The sequence below is a fragment of the Protopterus annectens genome, chromosome 12.part0 (genome assembly GCF_019279795.1).
Source record: "Protopterus annectens isolate FY-2018-M chromosome 12.part0, PAN1.0, whole genome shotgun sequence".
In the NCBI taxonomy this organism is placed as follows: Eukaryota; Metazoa; Chordata; order Ceratodontiformes; family Protopteridae; genus Protopterus; species Protopterus annectens.
In genome coordinates this window covers 248,554,717-248,575,056 of record NC_056746.1, presented here as the reverse complement: position 1 = coordinate 248,575,056, position 20,340 = coordinate 248,554,717, and the positions used below count along the sequence as shown (strand labels likewise).

The 20,340-nt window shown below is 38.1% G+C and overlaps 1 protein-coding gene across 1 annotated transcript in view; it reads left to right on the top strand.

Moving 5' to 3' along the window:
* Positions 1-20,340, top strand: part of LOC122816485 (mitochondrial Rho GTPase 2-like) — a gene marked incomplete in the record, with an annotated part of 1,688,264 nt that overhangs the window by 1,596,575 nt on the left and 71,349 nt on the right. Inside the window, 1 exon segment of the mRNA XM_044089310.1 lies at positions 9,281-9,483. Within this exon segment, the coding sequence (XP_043945245.1) occupies positions 9,281-9,483 (203 nt within the window).

Here is a 20,340-nt window from a genome sequence, read left to right as displayed (position 1 = left end):
TTTGTAAGTTTGACGTTGTGATATAGACCCGTTTATTCCTAGCTGCAACACTTACAAGGAGTATAGGCCATTTATTTATTTCTGCTTTGCTTTTGTAAACAGTCCCTTGTCCCATGTTCTGTGACCAGCACACTGACCCACAGAGAACAGAGTGTCCCTAATCAGTAAAGGGGCATATTTAGAGAAGCTGACTATCGTTGATTCACCAAGGCCTTATTTACTGTCTAACTATGGAGGGGACAGACTGGGCAGTGCTAGTTGTCTCCATTAATCCTGCAGATCGGCACAAGGTTTTGCAGTTGAATTAGTGAAGACCCAGTGAATGTGATAATTTCATTAATCCCCATATAACTAGTTTGACGTATACGGAGAATGTGGATTAAAGGTTGAAAATTAAAGGGAGAGAGCCTGCTATTGCTTGTTAAGGGTGGAGAAATGACTAGCATTACACTGTCAAATGGCAGGAGAAGGAAGGACCACCACACACCAGGAAAGAAGCTGGGATTTAGGGAAGGAGTGAAATCCTGACAGAGGCTGTATACGAGTCAGAAGTAGTCAGAATTTACCACTGAAACAGATACAAAAACAAAATGGACTTTAGCAGTGGAGCTGGCAGATGTCATTGTTATATTTTAGGTCACGTGAATGGGTGGGTCAGTATCTAGCTGCAGGGGAGAAGTTGAGAAGTCATTGTTATAGACTTTTTATGGTTTTGTACAAGCTAGACAAGTTTTGAACATTTTCTGTAATTCATGTCTCTTGGAATTGTATAGAATTCTTTGGTGAATTAAATGATTGATGCAACACTTATTAGCTGGTTACACCAAAAATCCATTCTCTTTATCCATGAAGACAGACCAAACGCAATTGCATGACTACTGAAACTTTTGAAAGTGCAGTCCTAGAAATACTACTAAAATGTGCCAGTGATGGACAGTAATGCAGTTATCTTTTTGAAAAGTTTTTGCTTTGTCATTGTCAAAGCTCTCCTTACGTGAGATGAAAGAAACCAAGAGATGGTATGTCTTCCTCAGTCTAAGGTAAAACTTGAGCTGGAGGTGCACACATGCAGTGTATGACAAGCGAACTCCCCCAAGGTTTCTGCATTTAAGAAGGAAAAAGAATAAAGGGCCAAGGCACAGCAACAAAACCACTTTTGGAAAAAATGCATGTTACTCCTAAGGGACACTTAATCCTTGTGAAAGGTGAAGTAGCCTGAAGCTCTGAGATCCAGTTGGAGGATGTAATGACTACTAGTTCCAAAATCCAGATGGAGGATGTAATGTCTTTTGAGCCATGTGGTACAAAGGATAGCTAGATCAGGGTGACATTCATGCTAGTAATTCATTTATTTACTTATTTAAGTGCATGGGTAAGACCAAGCACCTTTTCAAGCATGACCCAAGCCAAAGACGCATAAGAGATAAGGCAATAACACCATTTTTTGTATACTTTCAGTTAACACACAACTCTTTATGGCATCCAGACTTTTTTTGGATCTGTCTTCTGTAACTGACTTATCAGAGAATTATAGGCAGTATCAGAAAGGGCAAATAGTTATTTATAAAGTGACACTAACATTATTAATCTAGGATGTACTGCAGTAGAGAAATTAGTCATGGCTGTCACTTATTCTTCATATTTTCAAATTTAAAATTATGAGAGACCTCCATTTCAACCCATTGTTGCGTCCAATTTTTACAAAACTGAGCCTATTTCAGTATATATTTAGACTGTGTGTTAAATCCAGTGGTTCAAAAATCACAATTTTACTTAATTAAAAGACTCTTGGCATTTGTTGGAACATTTAAGTCAATTTTCTAACCTTGATGAACAGTGTTTTTTAGCCTCAATTGATGTAGTGTCTTTATACACCTGCATTTGCCAACCGATAGGTGTTGAACTAGTCAGAGAATATTTGAATTTGTATTCTTCATTCGAGAACAGAACAGTGCTATCAACACTTTATGTGAATTATTAAATCTTGTTTTAACCAACAATTACTTTGAATTTCAGGCCACCTTTTATAGACAAAAAAATCAGTGTAGCCATGGGAGCAAGAGTAGCTACAGTTTTTGCAAACTTAGTCATGGCTGCTTGGAAACATTCTAACATCACCACTCATCAACATTGCAACAAAGTTTTATTTTGTAAACGTTGCACTGATTTAATTTTCATTTGGAATGGTACCCTTGATGAACTTCACAATTTCTTTCAGTATTTGAATTCAAGTACATCCTTTCTTAAATTCACCAAAAGAGGCTTGGGTAAATCCATTAATTTTCTGGATATCCAATTAACCATCAACTCTGAAGATGGCAATATTCAGAGTACTATCTATAGAAAAAATACTTTTGTCAACAACTGTTTACACCATACCAGTTTGCACCCCTTTCACTTGAAGAAAGGGGTTATAAAGGGACAGGTTTTAAGACTAAGTAGACTAGTTAATAATCAATGTACAGTCCTTGAAAATATGTTAATTGAAAGAGCTGATTCTGTGAATTCTATTTAGAATATCATTAGAGAAGTTGTTGAACTGAGAAAGAGTATAGCAAAACCTATTTTATTAAACTTCAGAAAATTTTTGGTGACTCCCCTACACACCAAAAGTTACCATCTGGTCAAAACTCAAATGATTCTTTTGTTAGAGCTTTTCCTTTGCCAATATCTACAGACATAGCTTCCACACACAGCATTATTTTAAGTAACTGGAAGATCATTCAAGGAAACCAAGACATGGTCCAGGTTTTAGGCAATCAACCTCCCTTCACTTATAAAAACATTTTTGAGAAGGTTAAAAAAACGCCAATAAGCAACGTTTGTATATAGTACTTTTAAATGTGGTAATTGTAAACAGTGTAGATATATAAACAGCAGCACCAGTGTATTTGTACATGGTCAAGATAAAATCATTGCAGCCAATAATAGGCATAGCTGCAATACAAGTGGAGTAGTATACATGACAAGATGTGAGACCTACACTAGCTTTTGTGTTGGTAAGACTAAAAGAAAATTGTCAAAACGCATTTACGAATATGTTTTGGCTATTCATAAAAAAGACACCAACAGTGCTCTTTCAAAGTATTCATCTACCTGTGTAAATCTCAAGAAATTCAATTTCTTTGTAATTGACAAGGTAGATTTTGATAATTTTAAAGGTAATTCTAATATTTTTATTAGAGTGCCAGGAAGCTGAATCACAAGTTTGATTGGAGGCAGATTGAAAACCAGGACTTAATGATTACATTAATTTAAAAAAAAAATCTTAATTTTACAAAGGTTATAACTTTTGGACATTTATATTTTGAGCAATGACATTTCTTATGTCTTTTTTGGTGTGTGTGTGTATATATATTTATTATTTTTTTTCCCTTTAAATTTGTTATTTTTGTTTCTGTAAAAATGTATTTTAATCAAACACTTGACTTTTACCGGGTATTTTAAATTTACTTGTTTGTTTCTTGGATTTTTTTTTTTTGATGAAGTTCAGTATTTAACATTAAAGTGAACAAAAGTGCTAAAATTCAAGTGTTCAAAGTCCCCTTTTGGCAGCTGTTTCATTTTGTTTGTTTTCAAGTTTTTCCTTTTAAGCTGTTCATGTATTTTAGTGTTTAAATATAGAACGAGATGGCATGCCTTTTTGGAGACTTGCCCTCAGCGTCCTGTGGAACAAATTTGGATTTATCCACTCATCCTGTACTGGAAGATTTAATTTTACTAACACAGCAACTTACTAATGCAGTGCTATGGAGAAATTTCATGGAGGCACAGGAGCTGTTGTGAACATAAAAAATAACAGTACTTTTACCATTGAAGAAACTTGTCATTGTTCTAATTCTTTTAATGCCCGGAACACTATAATAATAGATTTACCTAATATAGAGACCACATCCTGCCAAAGAGGTCCTTCAATGGAAACACTAGAAACTAGTCTGCCAGATATGGTAATACCAAGAGGCCCGTATTTTGCAAGATCTTTGCCACCACAGCTAAAACTTTTTTTTTGAAAATGCTATGAAAAGATGACAGACCAAAAGGCATCCCATTGAATTACCCAAAGAAAAGCATAGAAATCAGTGGAGCTTCAGACAGCAGTGTGCCTATACATGTTTATCGTGGCTGGCAACATCATTCATGATCCCTTTAGTAGGACATAGACATTTGTAGACTCACATTGTAGAACGTGGAGCACAAAACGTGCTTCTTGAATGTGATGACTTCTAGAACTGGCCAGAATCTACACCTAGTGTTTTTGTTTTTCAATAATGAAGCACCATGAATAGAATTTCCTTCCTGTTTCTAACTGGGGAACAGTCTTTATGGCTGCTTTGAGGAATAGACACTGGAAACTACTTGTATAGATTTACAGAAGCCATGTGCTCCTCTAAAGGAGCTCTCGCTTTTGTTGGGGGAAGAACCCATGAACTCCTTAAGACATGACCATTTGAGAAGACATCCAGAACCTCCTCACTAGTGGTCCACCAAGCTGGATAGATGCAAAGAATCCACTTCCTGCTGGCAGTTTTTTGATGTAGTTAGGTCAACGGTTGCACCCTTGTAAAACCTGCCATGGAAGACTTCACAGTTGGTCTTTTTAGGGGGCAGGACACTAGTACTTGATGCTTGGGTTTCTTCTCTGTGTGTGTTGGAAAGGCTTTTGCTCCTTTTTTTGCAATATGTTGTGCCAGCGGGAGAAAAACAGAAGGAGAATTCTGACACTATAAATAGTCAGTAGTAATCGGCATCTTCAGTTTTTCTTTAAGAAGCCTACCCAAAAAAATCATCTTCTTAGGAAGTTGCATCTAAAGTTGCCTGATGCAGGTTTTTCAGTGAAGGAGAGCTTGCCAGACTGACACATACATATTCAGCAGTTGCTTTCCTAGCTGCATTGTCTGTACAAAATTGCAGTAAACAACATAGGAGGCCCACTGAAAGAGATCCTTCTACAAATTTCCTTGATCTCAGAGTCAGTGAGCTGTTCCACCATTTTCAGTACCTTGTCTACTAAAGAAAACTGGAATCGGGACAGCTAAGACAAATGATTTAAAGCTCCTAGACCTGAAGTGGCTGAAGATCTATACCATCTTGCCATGCTGTCAATAGCCTTAAACTAGTTTTGTCCATCAGAAAGGTGTCAGGATATTGTTGCTTCTGAAACTGAAGAAACTATATAGGAGCCTGCCCTTGATGCTTACAGTGTGTCATTATACTGTTTCAGAGGCCTGTACACAGCATTCGCTTTTTTATGTTGAGGGACCAGAATCTGGGTGCCTCCATGCCAAAAATATGTCAACATTTAAGGACATGCTTCAGAGGAGAGAACATCTAAGTCTTCTCATCTCTCTTCCTGGGATGCTGGTTGAATTTGGTCTGTGAAAAAGAAAGAGGAATTGCACATCAGTCCATATAAGACTTATGAGTTTGAGCATCTCTCCAGAGATGTCATCTAGTGGAGGAAGGAAGGGTTAAGTCTCTCTCTCTCTTTGAAACAAGGCTCTCAGTTCCTTTCAACTCCATAGCCTAGGTGAAGATGCAGAGGAAGAAATTCTTGAGTTAAAGCTCAGAGGAAATACTCTGTATCCATCATGTCCCATTCAACCCAGCATCCCAGAGGACATAGTTAAAAAAGTAGCACATTCTTCTTGAGTGAGTGTGTACTACATCAATATTGCACCTTCTACTCAAAACTTCTTGCATGTCTGGGAACTGGGAATGGCTGTTAGCACAAGACAAATTATTCACCAGAGATGACCATGTGACTTGAAAGCCATCAGAGTTAAACACATCTTAGGTAGTATCCCACCACTTCTAAAAGCACGGACTAGACTGAAGTGACAAGTCTGATGAGATGGAATGACAGTGGGCCCACTGTGGAATGCGAGTGCCTCCTCTGCTCTCAGTTGTCAGCCAAGGACTCAAAGACAGAGGAGTAGAGAAAAAGAGCCCTTGGATGCAAGCAGTCTCTAAACACATATTGGGTAACCTAAAGAGTCACTTTACTTATAACTTTGTACTTAAATACTCAAACTCTGCTGTTTGAAGTCCATGGCTTGCTTCTCACAATGCTTGACAAGAGAGTACCTGCTCTGCCACCTTCTCAGATAAGGAGTTTAAAATTGCAGAAAAAGAAAGAGAGATACAGTTAAGAAGTAATAAGAATTATTTAGAGGGACTGACAAAGGTTAAAGTATTACAGAATAAGAAGAGGCAGAACTGCAGAGTGCTAAAGAGAAAATAAAGGAGTATCTGGATAATATGCGTGAGTTTAAAAAGATTGCTGTTAAGCAACTGTTTTTGATAACTCCAGAACACAAAAGTTTTTTTAACAAAATGTCTTTGGCAACAGAAAATAGAAAGGGTTGTTGCCAAGCTTAAGGAGCCTATAGTAAGAAAAATAACCAGACATCCTGTAGGGGTATTAGAAATATTGTGGACATTTTATGAAAATCTGTTTTAAGCAGATAAGTGAAAATCAAGAAAAAGTACAAATGGAAGTGTTTATGGAACAATGAAGTATGCCAAGATTAGAAGTAGATAAGGCTCAATTATTAATAGTTAGGACAGGAGGAAATGTGATAAAAATGGTGATGCACAACCAATCTATAGGAAAGTCTCCACAAATAGATAGAAGTTTGGAAGCTTAGGAGGGAGGAATGTGATAAAGATCTAGAAGGTTTTGTTTAATACTATTTTAAAAGGAGGAGAACCACCAACATCCTGTGGTGACTTTAATACCTAAAGATAGTAAAGACCCATCAGATCCAGCTGCATATATGCCCTTTTCAATTCTAAATCATGATTATAAAGTGGTTACATCTATAATGGCTAAAAGAATTGCAGAGGTGATGCCAGAAATTGATAGATGCGGATCACTGTAGTTTTGTGGAGAGGAGGCAAACATTTGACAACATTAATAGAGCAATGAAGATCTAGAAGGAAACATAATGTAAGAAAATACCACTGCTATTGGTGGATCTTGATGCAGAGAAAGCATTCAACAGAGTAAGTTGAGATTTTATGAGTAGGGCAGTGGAAGCATTTGCATTCCCTGACACAGTAATAATGTTCATTTGGAGAATCTGTGAGGAATCACAGGTGAAAATTAAAGTGGCAGGGGTTCCTTTCTGATAATTTCTGTTTGAACAGAAACCAGGTAGGGTGTCCTATTTCCCAGTTGTTATTTGCATTATACTTAGAACCATTGGGAAAAAAATAAAGGACTCAGAAATTCAATGATATAAATGGCATGGTAATCAAGAAACATTCGCTTTATTTGCAAATTATATTTGTTTTGTACCTGATAAAACCAGAAAATGACATCTCAGTGTTGTGGAACATTCTGAAATGGTTTTAAGTCTTCTTGCAATACAAAATTTATGATGATAAAACAAAGGCAATAGCTGTAAATCATGTTACCCACACATGGATTGGTTCAGCAATACCATATTTATGAGGACATGATAAAATGAACTACGTATGAGTCTGGGTTAAAATGGATACTGTTATGACAGCTAAGGATATGTGGGAAGAGACTAAACAAAAGATATTTCAAGAACTGAGACACTGGAAGCTCTGTTTTATGGAAATGGACAGCAAGATACACTCGGTGAAAATGTTTTTAGTCCCTTTTATTTTATGTACAGGTCAGGCATATTTTCATCATCCAGAGGAGAGGTTGTGGTAGCAATTAAAGCATTAATGGATTTTTTTCTGGGAGGGGAAGAGGGCAAGAATCAAGTGGGATAAGCTGATCCTTCCAACAGAACAAGAGGTTTGGGATTACCTTATTTGAAGGGGTATTTCAAAACTACAAAGTTATGGCTCCTATGCATAGCACAAGCAGAAAGCTGTAATTCACAGATGAAAGGGATGATGATGAAACGGGGGAAGCTCAAGAAACAAGGAGATACTGGGATTGTGGATGCAGATCCTTAAGGAAAATAACAATAACCATAAAATATTATATTCATAAAGTAGCAGAAAGTATTCTAAGAACTAAGCCAACATGAGGATGGTGAAAGGAGATTGTGCAGATGGGGATGACTGCAGTTAAGGTTACAGAGAGTAGGCGGCGGGGGGGGGCTGGAATTTACTGGAGAAAAAAATGGCAAAGGAACCAAGGAATTGGGAGCAAATAATTAGAGGGAAAGGTAATAGAATGGGAACTGGCCAAGAATACATTTTGACTGCAGGCTAGAGATTGCCTTCCTTATCCAGGATTGATATCCGAGTATTGGCAAAAAGGAATGAAAGACCAGCAACTTGTAGAGTTTTTAGTAGAATATAGAACAGAAGCCGCTGTTAAAATGGGATAATTGGCAGGGCATATAAAATATTGTATCGTGATTATATGACTCAATCAGAGTAGATTAGAAAGGATTGGAGAGAGAGAATGGATAAGCTTTTCACAAAGAAACAATGAGAGGATGTATGCATGGCTCCCAAATGTGCAATAAAGTCCAAAAGATTTAGGATTTTTGCTTAGAAGTATTTGCATATACATTTTTATACCCCAAGCAGACTCCTAAGTATATTTCTTCAGGTAGATTGTAAATGTTGGAGGTGTGATGGGGAAGAAAGGGGCAATTGGGAACATATTTTTTTGGGGAGTGTAATGAGATGGCAAACTTTAAAAATTCTCTGCAGACATCTCCGTCGGAAATACTGGGTTAGCAAAAAAAAGTGTAATTAAGGAATTTTTTTTTTTGAGCTGTGACACTGGATTTGAAATGCCTAGACACAGTAAGTCATTGCTGAGTTTAAATCTGGTGAGTGCCAAAAAAACAATTAGTGGAAAATGGAAATCAAAGTGTAAACCAACCCTACTACCAGTAGTCAATATAGTAACAGAGATAAAAGAACTGGAAGTGGGATCTTTAGAAAAGGCTAGGAGCAAATTACATATAAAAAATGGGGATTTTGGAACTATACATGCAGAATAATGTTTTGGAGGAGGAATGAGGTTTAAAGAAAGATGGGAATTGAATGAGCTATATTAAGGTGGAATGACAGTAACTGTACAGTAGATTGTTTGCAACTGATATGTTCATGTGGTCTGTTTTCATTTGTATTAATGTATGATAATTCAATAAAAATGCTTCTTTTTAAAAAAAAAAGGCTCCAGTAAAGTTTTTCTGTTGCTGCTGTTTGGTTGTCAAAGAGGGTTATGGGAGAACAAGGTCAAATATAACAAAAAATACAATAATGATTTATTTGAAATTTTCTTTTCAGCGTTCACTGGCTGGTAATTCATTGACCCTATTTTTATTTTCTGTAGCAACATTATATGGACAGCAGAGTCCCTTGTATATTGGTTGCATCAAAATCTGACTTGCCTGAGCAGAAGCAGAAACATGGAATATCACCGTCAGACTTCTGTTACAAGCACCGATTACCACCACCTTTCCATTTCACCTGCAACACCTTGGAGTCTCCTAATGCCACTATTTACACAAAGCTGGCCCTTGCTGCCATATTTCCGTGAGTACAAAGATGCATTTTCCTTTTTATTTTTTTTTTTTATTTTTTGTTCAAGTTGCAGTATTCACAGCTGAACCTCGAATGTCGCTTGAGCCCATGCAGTTCTTTTCCCAGAGCCTTTTTTGTTTCTAAGTTGCACTGTCTTATTTCTGATGCTCACTTGCTTCCTTCTGTTGTGTCCCTTTAGATTTATGCAAAAGCTACACAACTTTAATTTCCCAGTAGACCATTTCAGTAGTTTTGTAGTTTGTATTTCAAATTATCATTGTGTAGATGCAAGCTTCTCTCCTTGCCTAGCCTACTTCATCGTGTTAAGTCACACTTTAGAAAAATGAGTCAAGCAGTAATTGTTTTACTTTAATGGCTTAGCACAGGAATGCATCATTTTTGGCAAATTGGCTTGTTCCATTTCACACTGAATGTAACGTATAACACCTGTTAGCGAGTGTCACTTCACTGCAGCTCATGCTTGTTATAGTAACACAGCACAAGATTCTGTTTTGTGTGCATTATCCGCAAACTAAGATGATTTATCCTCTTCAAATTCTAGTATTTAGCTGTAGACTCAAGTCAGCACGGCACTAGAAACTCTCTCTGGCTGTAGCTACTACCATTCCAACCCATAATGTTTTATACTAGCCAGTCTCTCCACTTTTTCCTTTGCTGCTTACGTATCAAGAGCACCAACACTGGTCTTGGTCTGTTTGATCGTTTTCATTTGAATTTCTTCAGTAGTTGTCAGTCTTTGTGAACTGTTATCTTTCAGGGTCAGAACCTTCAGTTGTTTTACGTCTATTTGGGGTAGTTATTGATATTGGTTACATTTCTTTTTGTACTCCTCTGTAGCCTGTGCTTTTTTGCTCCATTTCGTCCTCTTACAACCCCCCGTTCTTCCTCAGTGTCTCTGACTTTCACATCAGTGTCACACAAAATTTGTAGATTGCAGTCTGTTTTCCTGCTGACATGAAGCTTGTCACCACCCTTCAGTGGTGTGTCTGGTCCACAAAACTGTGTGCCTTCTATGCCAACCCAGCCTTGGGCGCCAGCTGTCTTGGCACTGATGTTGTCTTCTCATGCTTTCTCATCCTTGAATGATTCCTTGTTGATGAACCCAAAAAATTGCAGGTGCAAAATGAAACATCTTGATTCTCCCTTAGTGTCTTCCATGCCAAATGCTTCTGGTGGAGATGGGAGTGATTTTCTCGTGATTTTCTCCCTTCCCTCCAGGTGACCTTAGTTTCAGGAGGATTCTTGAACTTACACAGATGAAGGGAGGCTGACCAGCTTACACAATCTTGTTTCCAGTGACATTTTTATGCTGTTTTCTCTCCCATCATGATTTTTTGGGTGGCACCTCCAGAGGACAGGATGAGCTTGTTGACCTTCTGGAAGGCTTGGAACGACTCCAGTGTGATGGCCACAATTCTGAGATAATCAGACCACATCCTGCAACCTCCTACAGACAGAGACTCCCATTCTTGATTCCATTATTGCTGCACCAGACCTTACGAGGGAACCAACCTCCCGAAGTTCAGTGATGCACCTTCCAAATAAATACTTGAAGGCTGTAGATTACTATGGGATGTGTATGTATCTCTCCCTTTTTCACTCTTAGGCAGTCTGTTTATGACATACTATGAGGTTTCAGTGCAATCTTGTAGGTGGACCCCAAAAGTCATTGAAGCAGTTGTCAGAGGATCAGAAGTCTCAAGATGCTGCTGACTCCCCAGGCAGCAACCATGATATTACATCTCCAACCTGTCTATTTGGCTTGACAAAAATGCTGCAAATGGATCAGCTAGGACTGTGAACAAGTAGTATTGGGATTCAATGCAACACCTGCTTGTGATCAGAATATGCCACCAAAATTTCATAGTCTACTTCTTAAATGCCCTTTCAATGACTCCAGCCTATTTAGACCAAAGTCAGGGAGAAACTCACAGAGAATAAGAGGGGTACTAAGAGTTTGGCTTCTTGGGGGGGGGGGGCATCCAGGGTAATATAGAGAACTCTTGCTAGGAATCAAAAATGTCCTAAGCAGATGCAGTTTAGGTTTGATTCCCAGCAGCAGTGAAACTAGCAGTCTGGGAGGGATCAGCGTAGTCTTGGCTGCTTTCAGAATGTATGCCCATGAACAGACAGAAGTAAGTGGCAGAATAGTGTGGGTCTAAAGACTTTTCATCTACTAGGTGATCTCTGCAGAACTTCTGAAGGTTTCCCCAGCTGTTCTGCTCTGGAGGCAGTCTCATTGATTCCCTGTCTATCCTTTTCCCTGCATGTAAAGCAAAATCACAAAGACTACAGCAGCAAGAGAATCAGTCGACAGCGTAAAACAATAAAAATGTAAAATGTTAGTCACCATATAACGCTGTCGCTGTTGGCAATCTACAGATATAAAGCTCACTGAAACTGAGATACACCTCCGTATGTCACAGTTGTTGCCCGTTTGCAATGAAATGTGAAAGAAGGCAAAACGCCACAAGGCACTAAAGCACAAGTCCTTCCTTGAAGATGAAACTCAAACGCCAAACTAAATTCCAAAATACTGCTCCAACACAGGAAATTGCAGTCGATAAGTCCAGAGGGTAAAAACACAGCTTTATTGACAGACCAAGTAAGCGCTTTCGCCGTTAGGCTTTCTCAAACTCTACAAAAAACATTTGTTGGCAGTCATTTAAATAATCAATCCTATTCAATGATAGGTGGACCTCAATTCAAAATTTAAAGCGCCACTGACTACTATAAAACATACTTGTATACATTCACAGAGAACGCAACAATTTACAAAACATGATTACTTTTTACATGAAAAAGCAGACAGATATAAAAACATATTTAAAACTGTTCACAACAAGTAAATAAACCTCAATTTAAAGATTTAAAACACCACTAACAAATGTAGAACATAATTGTATGTATTCCCAGAAACTGCAGGAGTATACAGGGCATGAATATTTCTAGCGTAAGGATGCTAATATGTCTAAAAACATGCTCAAGACTATTCAAAGCCACTACTTAAAAATACAAAGCATATATACTTGTTGTAAATAAACAATTTAAAATCTTTCTAGGTATTTTATACATTCAAACCATAAGGAACTACATCACAGCAGTGTGTATAATAAAATCCACGTAATATCCACTGATGTATAATATAAAAAGAACTAATCTGTAAGTAAAGGTCTATAAAAAATAAAAATATCTATATAAATATAAATATAAATATGTGTTCCTGAATTTCATTCTAACCTAGAAACCTAAACATCCTTCAAATGGAGAGTAAGTATTAACATGATCAATAAAACCAGGTTAATCATCAAATTGTCCAAAATTAAATATATGTATACAAATAATTATATACTCCTAAGTATCATCTTGGTCTATAAATTCTTCTACCCTTCAGTACAGGTTTTATGTGAACTTTGTCATTAAGACCAGGTGGTTCATTGGCCCTACATCTGACAATCCACCTGAGTTCACATTCAAGTGTCCTGTTGATTAAGTCACCTCCTCTTGGACCAGGAACTAAATATTGTATGATTGTATAATTAAAAGTATGATCTGGACCTGATGTTCTACAATGCTTTGCTAAAGCAGTGAATTCTGAACCTTTCCTGATATGATAATTATGTTCCCTAATGCGGTCTTTAAATGCCCTGTTAGTCTTCCCTATATAAAACGAGGGGCACGCTATGCACCTCGCTAGATATACCACGTTTTTGCTATTGCAATTTGTATTAGTATTAAAGTAAAACGTGTATCCACTAACTGGGTGTACAAATGTGAGCTCCTGATTGATAAAACCACAATGGTTGCACATACCGCATGGTGTAGTATTCTGATTCATTCCCAACTTATGTTGCTTATTCCCTCCAAACTTGGGCTTACATAATAATCTCTGTAGGTTGGGTTTATTCCTATGAGTAACTCTAGGTCTTGGTCCCACTATCTTAGCAATTTCACCATTAGATAGTAAAATATCCCAATTTTTAGTCAACATGCCTTTTATATCTTTAGTATATGACATTATCGGGCCCGCTGCTATTGCTCTAGTATCTGGAACCTCATCTACTTCCCCTGAAGTTTCAGAAAAATATGGTCTAGCCTTAGTTGACCGTAGCTCATTTACTTCTGATATGACTTTTTCTATTAACACATAGTCATAACCCCTTTCTACAAATCTTTTCCTTAATTCATCTATTTCTTTATAATAACATTCATCCACCGGGTTATATCTGGATGCTCTCATAAATTGACCTTTTAGAATATTATGAAAGACATGTGTGGGGTGCATACTACCTCTATGAAGTAATGTATTGCGATGGCATAGCTTGCGATGGATAGAGGTATTTAAAAGTCCATTATCAAGTTTATACACTTCTATATCAAGGTATCAAGTAAATGAGCTACGGTCAACTAACTATAATGTCATATACTAAAGATATAAAAGATATAAAAGGCATGTTGACTAAAAATTGGGATATTTTACTATCTAATGGTGAAATTGCTAAGATAGTGGGACCAAGACCTAGAGTTACTCATAGGAATAAACCCAACCTACAGAGATTATTATGTAAGCCCAAGTTTGGAGGGAATAAGCAACATAAGTTGGGAATGAATAAGAATACTACACCATGCGGTATGTGCAACCATTGTGGTTTTATCAATCAGGAGCTCACATTTGTACACCCAGTTAGTGGATACACGTTTTACTTTAATACTAATACAAATTGCAATAGCAAAAACGTGGTATATCTAGCGAGGTGCATAGCGTGCCCCTCGTTTTATATAGGGAAAACCAACAGGGCATTTAAAGACCACATTAGGGAACATAATTATCATATTAGGAAGGGTTCAGAATTCAATGCTTTAGCAAAGCATTGCAGAACATCAGGTCCTGATCATAGTTTCAATTATACAATCATACAATATTTAGTTCCTGGTCCAAGAGGAGGTGACTTAATCAACAGGACACTTGAATGTGAACTCAGGTGGATTGTCAGATGTAGGGCCGATGAACCACCTGGTCTTAATGACAAAGTTCACATAAAACCTGTATTGAAGGGTAGAAGGATTTATAGACCAAGATGATATTTAGGGGTACATAATTAATTGTATATAATTATATATACTTTATTTTTGGACAATTTGATGATCAACCTGATTCTATTGATCAGGTTTATACTTATTCTCCATTTCAAAGGTGAATAGGTTTCTAGGCTAAAATGAAACTCAGGAACATATATTTATATTTATACAGACATTTTTCTTTTTTATATATCTTTATTTACAGATCAGTTCTTTTTATATTATACACATCAGTGGATATTAAGTAAACTTTATTATAGACACTGTTGTGATGTAGTTCCTTATGGTTTCAATGTATAAAGTACCTGGAAAGATTTTAAATTGTTTATTCACAACAAGTATATATGCTTTGTATTTTTAAGTAGTGGCTTTGAATAGTCTTGAGCATGTTTTTAGACTTGTCAGCATTCTTACGCTAGAAGCATTCATGCCCTGTATACTTCTGCAGTTTCTGGGAATACATACAATTATGTTCTACATTTGTTAGTGGTGTTTTAAATCTTTAAATTGAGGTTTATTTACTTGTTGTGAACAGTTTTAAATATGTTCTTATATCTGTCTACTTTTTCATGTAAAAAGTAATCATGTTTTGCTAATTGTTGCGTTTTCTGTGAATGTATATAAGTATGTTTTATAGTAGCCAGTGGCGCTTTAAATTTTGAATTAAGATCCACCTATCATGGAATAGGATAGATTATTTAAATGACTGCCAACAAATGTTTTTTGTAGAGTTTGAGAAAGCCTAACGGCGAAAGCGCTTACTTGGTCTGTCAATAAAGCTGTGTTTTTACCCTTTGGATTTATCGATTGCAATTTCCTGTGTTGGAGCAGTATTTTCGAATTTAGTGTGGCATTTGAATTTCATCTTTAAGGAAGGACTTATGCTTTGGTGTCTTGTGGCGTATTGCCTTCTTTCACAATTCATTGCAAACGGGCAACAACAGTGACGTACGGAGGTGTATCTCAGTTTCAGTGAGCTTTATATCTGTAGATTGCCAACAGCGACAGCGTTATATGGTGACTAACATTTTCCCTGCATGGTTGACCATCACATGGAACATGTGGAGCCAGACTTTAGTATCCTGAGGCTAAAAAATAACCTTCCATGCCCTGCTAAAAACCACATTCACTTCCTTTACCTGTCATCCCAGCCCATCAAAGAAAGGAGTCACCAGCCCTCTTCAAAAGAGCCATTCAGCAGTCTAGATATTATTCAAGATTCGGTTTGGTTCCAGAGAAAACAAAGGACCTCAGACTTGTCTTACATGTAAGTGGTCTAATCAAGTTATTTCACAGACTCTTGTTGTAAATAGTCAGTGCAAATTATTTGCCCTTGCTCAGCAAAGGGGAACTAGAACATACCTTCTAGACTTCCATGATACTTTGCACATATATCAAAATACAGAAGATAATGAGGAGGTTTGTACGCTTCTGGGTAGGAGCCTGTGATTACCAGGTTTAAGCCACTTCCTTTTCATCTTACTACAGCCCCCTTGGCATTACCAAATGCATGGCCATGGTAGCAGCACACTCGAAGCTCCAGGAAGAAAAATCTTTCCCCATTTAGATAACTAACTTTTGCCTGTGTCAATGCTGGAGCACATCAGAAAAGCACTTGACCCTTTATCATGTTCCACTCCCTAAGCATTGCAATAAACACTGCAAAGTTGCATTTGAGGCCTTTGCAAAATTAAACTTTCATAGGGTGCTACCTTGACACAGTTGACTGCATAATCTCCTCACTTCCAGGAAGAATTCTGACTGTCCAGGGAGCAGTGAATAATTTTCTACAAAAAAAATAAATAAAATGCAGTAACAAGCCACTTATATCTCAAAACATAACTATAAAGTAAGATGGTAAATAAGCAGTTTGGATTCAGATCAGGATGCAACACAACCAGCCCAGTGTTTGCAGTGAGACAGATGGTTGAGAAGAAGCTAGAAATGAGGAAAGAGTCCAACTTTGGCTTTCCCTAGACCTGGAGAAGGTGTATAAAAAGGTCCCAAGAAAGCTGATTTTGGCAGTCCAAAGATGGTTTGAAGTCCTGGAAACTTTAGTAGAATTAGTGCAGGCTATGTACAAGTACCCAATGACAAAAGTGCGAACAGTGTCCAAACTCAGACAGGTTTCCAGCATGAGTGGGTATGCATCAGGGTTTAGCACTGTATGCAGATGATTTGGCAGTACAGGCAGACTCTGAACAAGAACTTTAGCAAATGATAGGGGGATGAGATGCAAAACTGAAAGAAAGTTGGATAAAACTGAGCACAGGCAAGACAGTTGCAATGACAGCAAATGGGGGAATCAGAGGAACCTGTAAAATGAGCTAGAAGGAAAAATAGTGGAACAGAGTAACAGCTTCAAGTATCTGGTAGTGGTGGTTGAAGTGAAGTAAATGAGGTCAGAACTATAATCAGATGGACTGTAGCCAACTGGCATAGTGTAAGGGTTAATATGTGGCAATGCTAAAGAAGCTGAAAAGTAAAGTATACAAAACAGTGGTGCAACCAGTACTACTGTACAGTACAGAAAAATGGGTAGTAAAGGCAGAGCAATTGACGAAGTTAGAAGTGATGGAGGTGAAGTGCCTGAGATGGGTGGTAGGATGCACAAAGAAATGACATCAGAGCAGAAGCCGAAGAGGGTCAAAGCGAACAGCTTGTAGGGACTCTGGTGGTCTGGTGAAGACGATTTGTAAGAGACAGGAAGAAGGCAATAAGAAAGAAGGATGTCCAGCTAAGAGATGGATGGATTGCATAAGAGAAGACCTGCAACAGTCAAGTATGACCATTGAAGAAAGTAGTAGAGTGACACTTAATTGATAAAGATGGCTAGATCCGATGCAACATCCTGATTCCCATGTAAAAAGTAGGAAAAAATGGTTATTGATGATGATGTTGAAGGCCAGAATCAACAAATCCAAGGTAATTCTAAGAGCTCCCTTTTGTTCTTTGCAGTTTTAGTTCACCCTCTTGGGACCTCATGTTTTAGAGAAACCTAAACATCTGCGCTCCTTCAGAAATCTGCTCACCCACCCATCCAGGAAGTCTTACTCAGACCTTCCCTCTGTCAGACTAACCACTTTTTTCTCATCTTCCAGTGATGACTATGGACATCCAAATCCTTAACTCTGCTCAGAGGCCCAACAAGAGGAAAACTTACAAAGGAAAATGGCATAGCTGTACAGTATGGGCAACCACTAGGGACCTTTAGTTCTGTCATTTCTAGATCATTTGTTTTAAGTCTTTGATGTGTGTCTCATTTTTTTCTTCAAGCTGTGTCTTTTAACTATATCCAGCTTCCACCAAAGCTTGCACTGTAAATCTATTGCTTCTCGTAAAGCATGCAAGGCTTTCCTTACAAACAAATTCTTCATTAGGTGACCAGTGAAGACTCCAGCACATCAGTGGAACATGAATTTTGAGCTGTGGATCTCTTTCTGAACCAGATTCTTCATAATATCTAAGGTACATGTCCTGAAAAATCATCTTCTTGACAGCAGTTACTTCAGCTAGATGATTCTGAGCTTCAGACATTTTTTATGCATTGATTCTTGCTACATGAGCTTCCATAAAGAAAAGGCCGCATTTTGTGCTAATACATCCTTTGTGCCAAAGGTCACTGCTGAGATCATGCAGCTGATATAATGCTTACTTGAATCAAAAAGTTCAGTAAAGACAATCAACTTTTTGTTTCATTTACCTGAAGCAGGTTGGGTCAGAAAGTCTCTAAACTGAGTCTTCCAAGGTGGCCTACAGATTGTATCGGATTATTTTTGCAGAAAGTATGGCAGAAGGCTGACTACTTTTGAATGCCAATTCTGTTGGAGCCTTAGCTACATTTAATTTCTTTTTTTGTTAATGTGTCTGTTGATGTTTGCTTACAGCTGTCACAGAGGCTTCTCTGCATACTTTTGCAGAATGCTAAGTTAAACTTTGTGTACAAGAAAGGTCTTCCTTGGGTGCCACCACTTTGCATGGGATTCTCTCTCTGGACCATCCAGAAAGTTGCACATCAGACTCAGTTCTAGTGATTGAAGAGGAAAGACAGCCTTAGGTAACTGATGTCCAGCCAAATTTCAGATTTGAGCACCTTTCTCCTCAGCTAGGCTGACATCACCTTTCCCTCAGATGCCTCAAAAATTCTTTCTTGTTGTGTGTGTTGTATGCAGAGAAGAGTGTTTGATTATTCCAACAGGATAGGCCACAACTCAGAAAAGCAAGCAGATAAGCTGTCTATTGGAGGCCATATTTTATTCTTCTTTCTTTCTGTAAACTGTTATTTGCAGCTTGCTAATGCTTCCCAGGGATTTTTTTCACATATGTTTCTTTGGCATCTCCTGATATGCATGTGTTGAGCATGCCACCTAAAAGAGGTAAATGTACTTGCAAAGGCAAATTTTCTTTAAAGGCAGGCACAGTAAATGCTTATAATATCTCCAGCTAGCACATTGTGTTGGTACAAATCCCCTTTACACGATCAAATTTTTACTTACCTGAAACTTAAAAGGACAAGACGACTTCACTGAAAACTTACTTTCATGAATGGTCAGATCACTGGAATTTTACTCCGGGAAAGGAAATACTTGGCCATCATGGTGAACTTTGCCCTTTTTCTTGCTGTAGTGGGATCTTGGAGTTGGTATATTTAGTTAGGGGGGTGTGTGGGGGGGTGAAGTCCCCCACTTGGGTGGGTTTGATTTGCTTTGTTGTGGTGGCCAAGTGGTTCCTTTCCTGGAGTGCAAGTTTTCGGTGAAGTTGTCTTGTCCTTTTCATTTTCAAATAAGTGAAAATTCAATTATGTGAAGTACATCTGTTAATACTTGACACATCTATCAAGTTTTTAGGCTTAAAATCATTCTTACAACGTGTATTGTCATCCAAGCCTTCTTGAACAAAAATAAGTCTCTGGCTTATTTGCCAAACTCCAGCATGTCCTTGAACAGTACTTGGCTGGACTTCCCCTGTAAAATAATGGAAAAGCATAAGGAGATCTGTTGGACTCCCAGTGAATAAGATTAACCTAATACAATTTTTAGGTATGAAACCACCAGTACCATGGAAGTTCTCAAGCAACCCATGGATCTGATGTCTGCCTTGGCACAGGCCTGTGGTAAAGCCCATTTAGAGGCCACCACAACATCAGCTGTTAGCACATCTCATCATCTCAGTCATCCCTTAAATTTGATGGTAGAAAGTAATGAGATGTTTGCTGTTGGCGTAGTCCCTGCCAGAAGCTGTAAAGTGCACCTGCTCATGGCCACAATAGGTAGAGAGCTGCAGCTGCTTGAATTCAAAGCTTTCAGTGTCTTCAGAAGGTTGGAGGACAAGGGGAAGACTTTCTGTCAAGCACTTGTTCCTTCCATCTTTGGTTAAATACAACAGGAGTTATTGCTCAAGCACGGACCATTCATCCAGAGGCAAGGAAGAGAGGAGACACTCAAAAGATAGAAACTCTTCATTAAAGAGACAGCAGTAGGAGGAGGACAGAGGGCAGCAGAGCAGTTCACAGGGTCCGTCCACCACTATTGTTAACAACCAAGACTATGAGAACCCTTGTGTCTCCCCCAGCCACTTTCATTACTTGGTCTCAACCCCTCGTCTTGTGCCAGTTGCTTCAAACAATGGCTAGCTATAACCACTGACAACTGGGTTCTGAATATCATTTCAGGGGATACAGGCTTTAATTAATCATAAGTTCCCAAAAGAAGGGAATCCCAGGAGGTCTGAAGAATAAAGAACATCTGGTAAAAGTCATCCTAGAGAAAA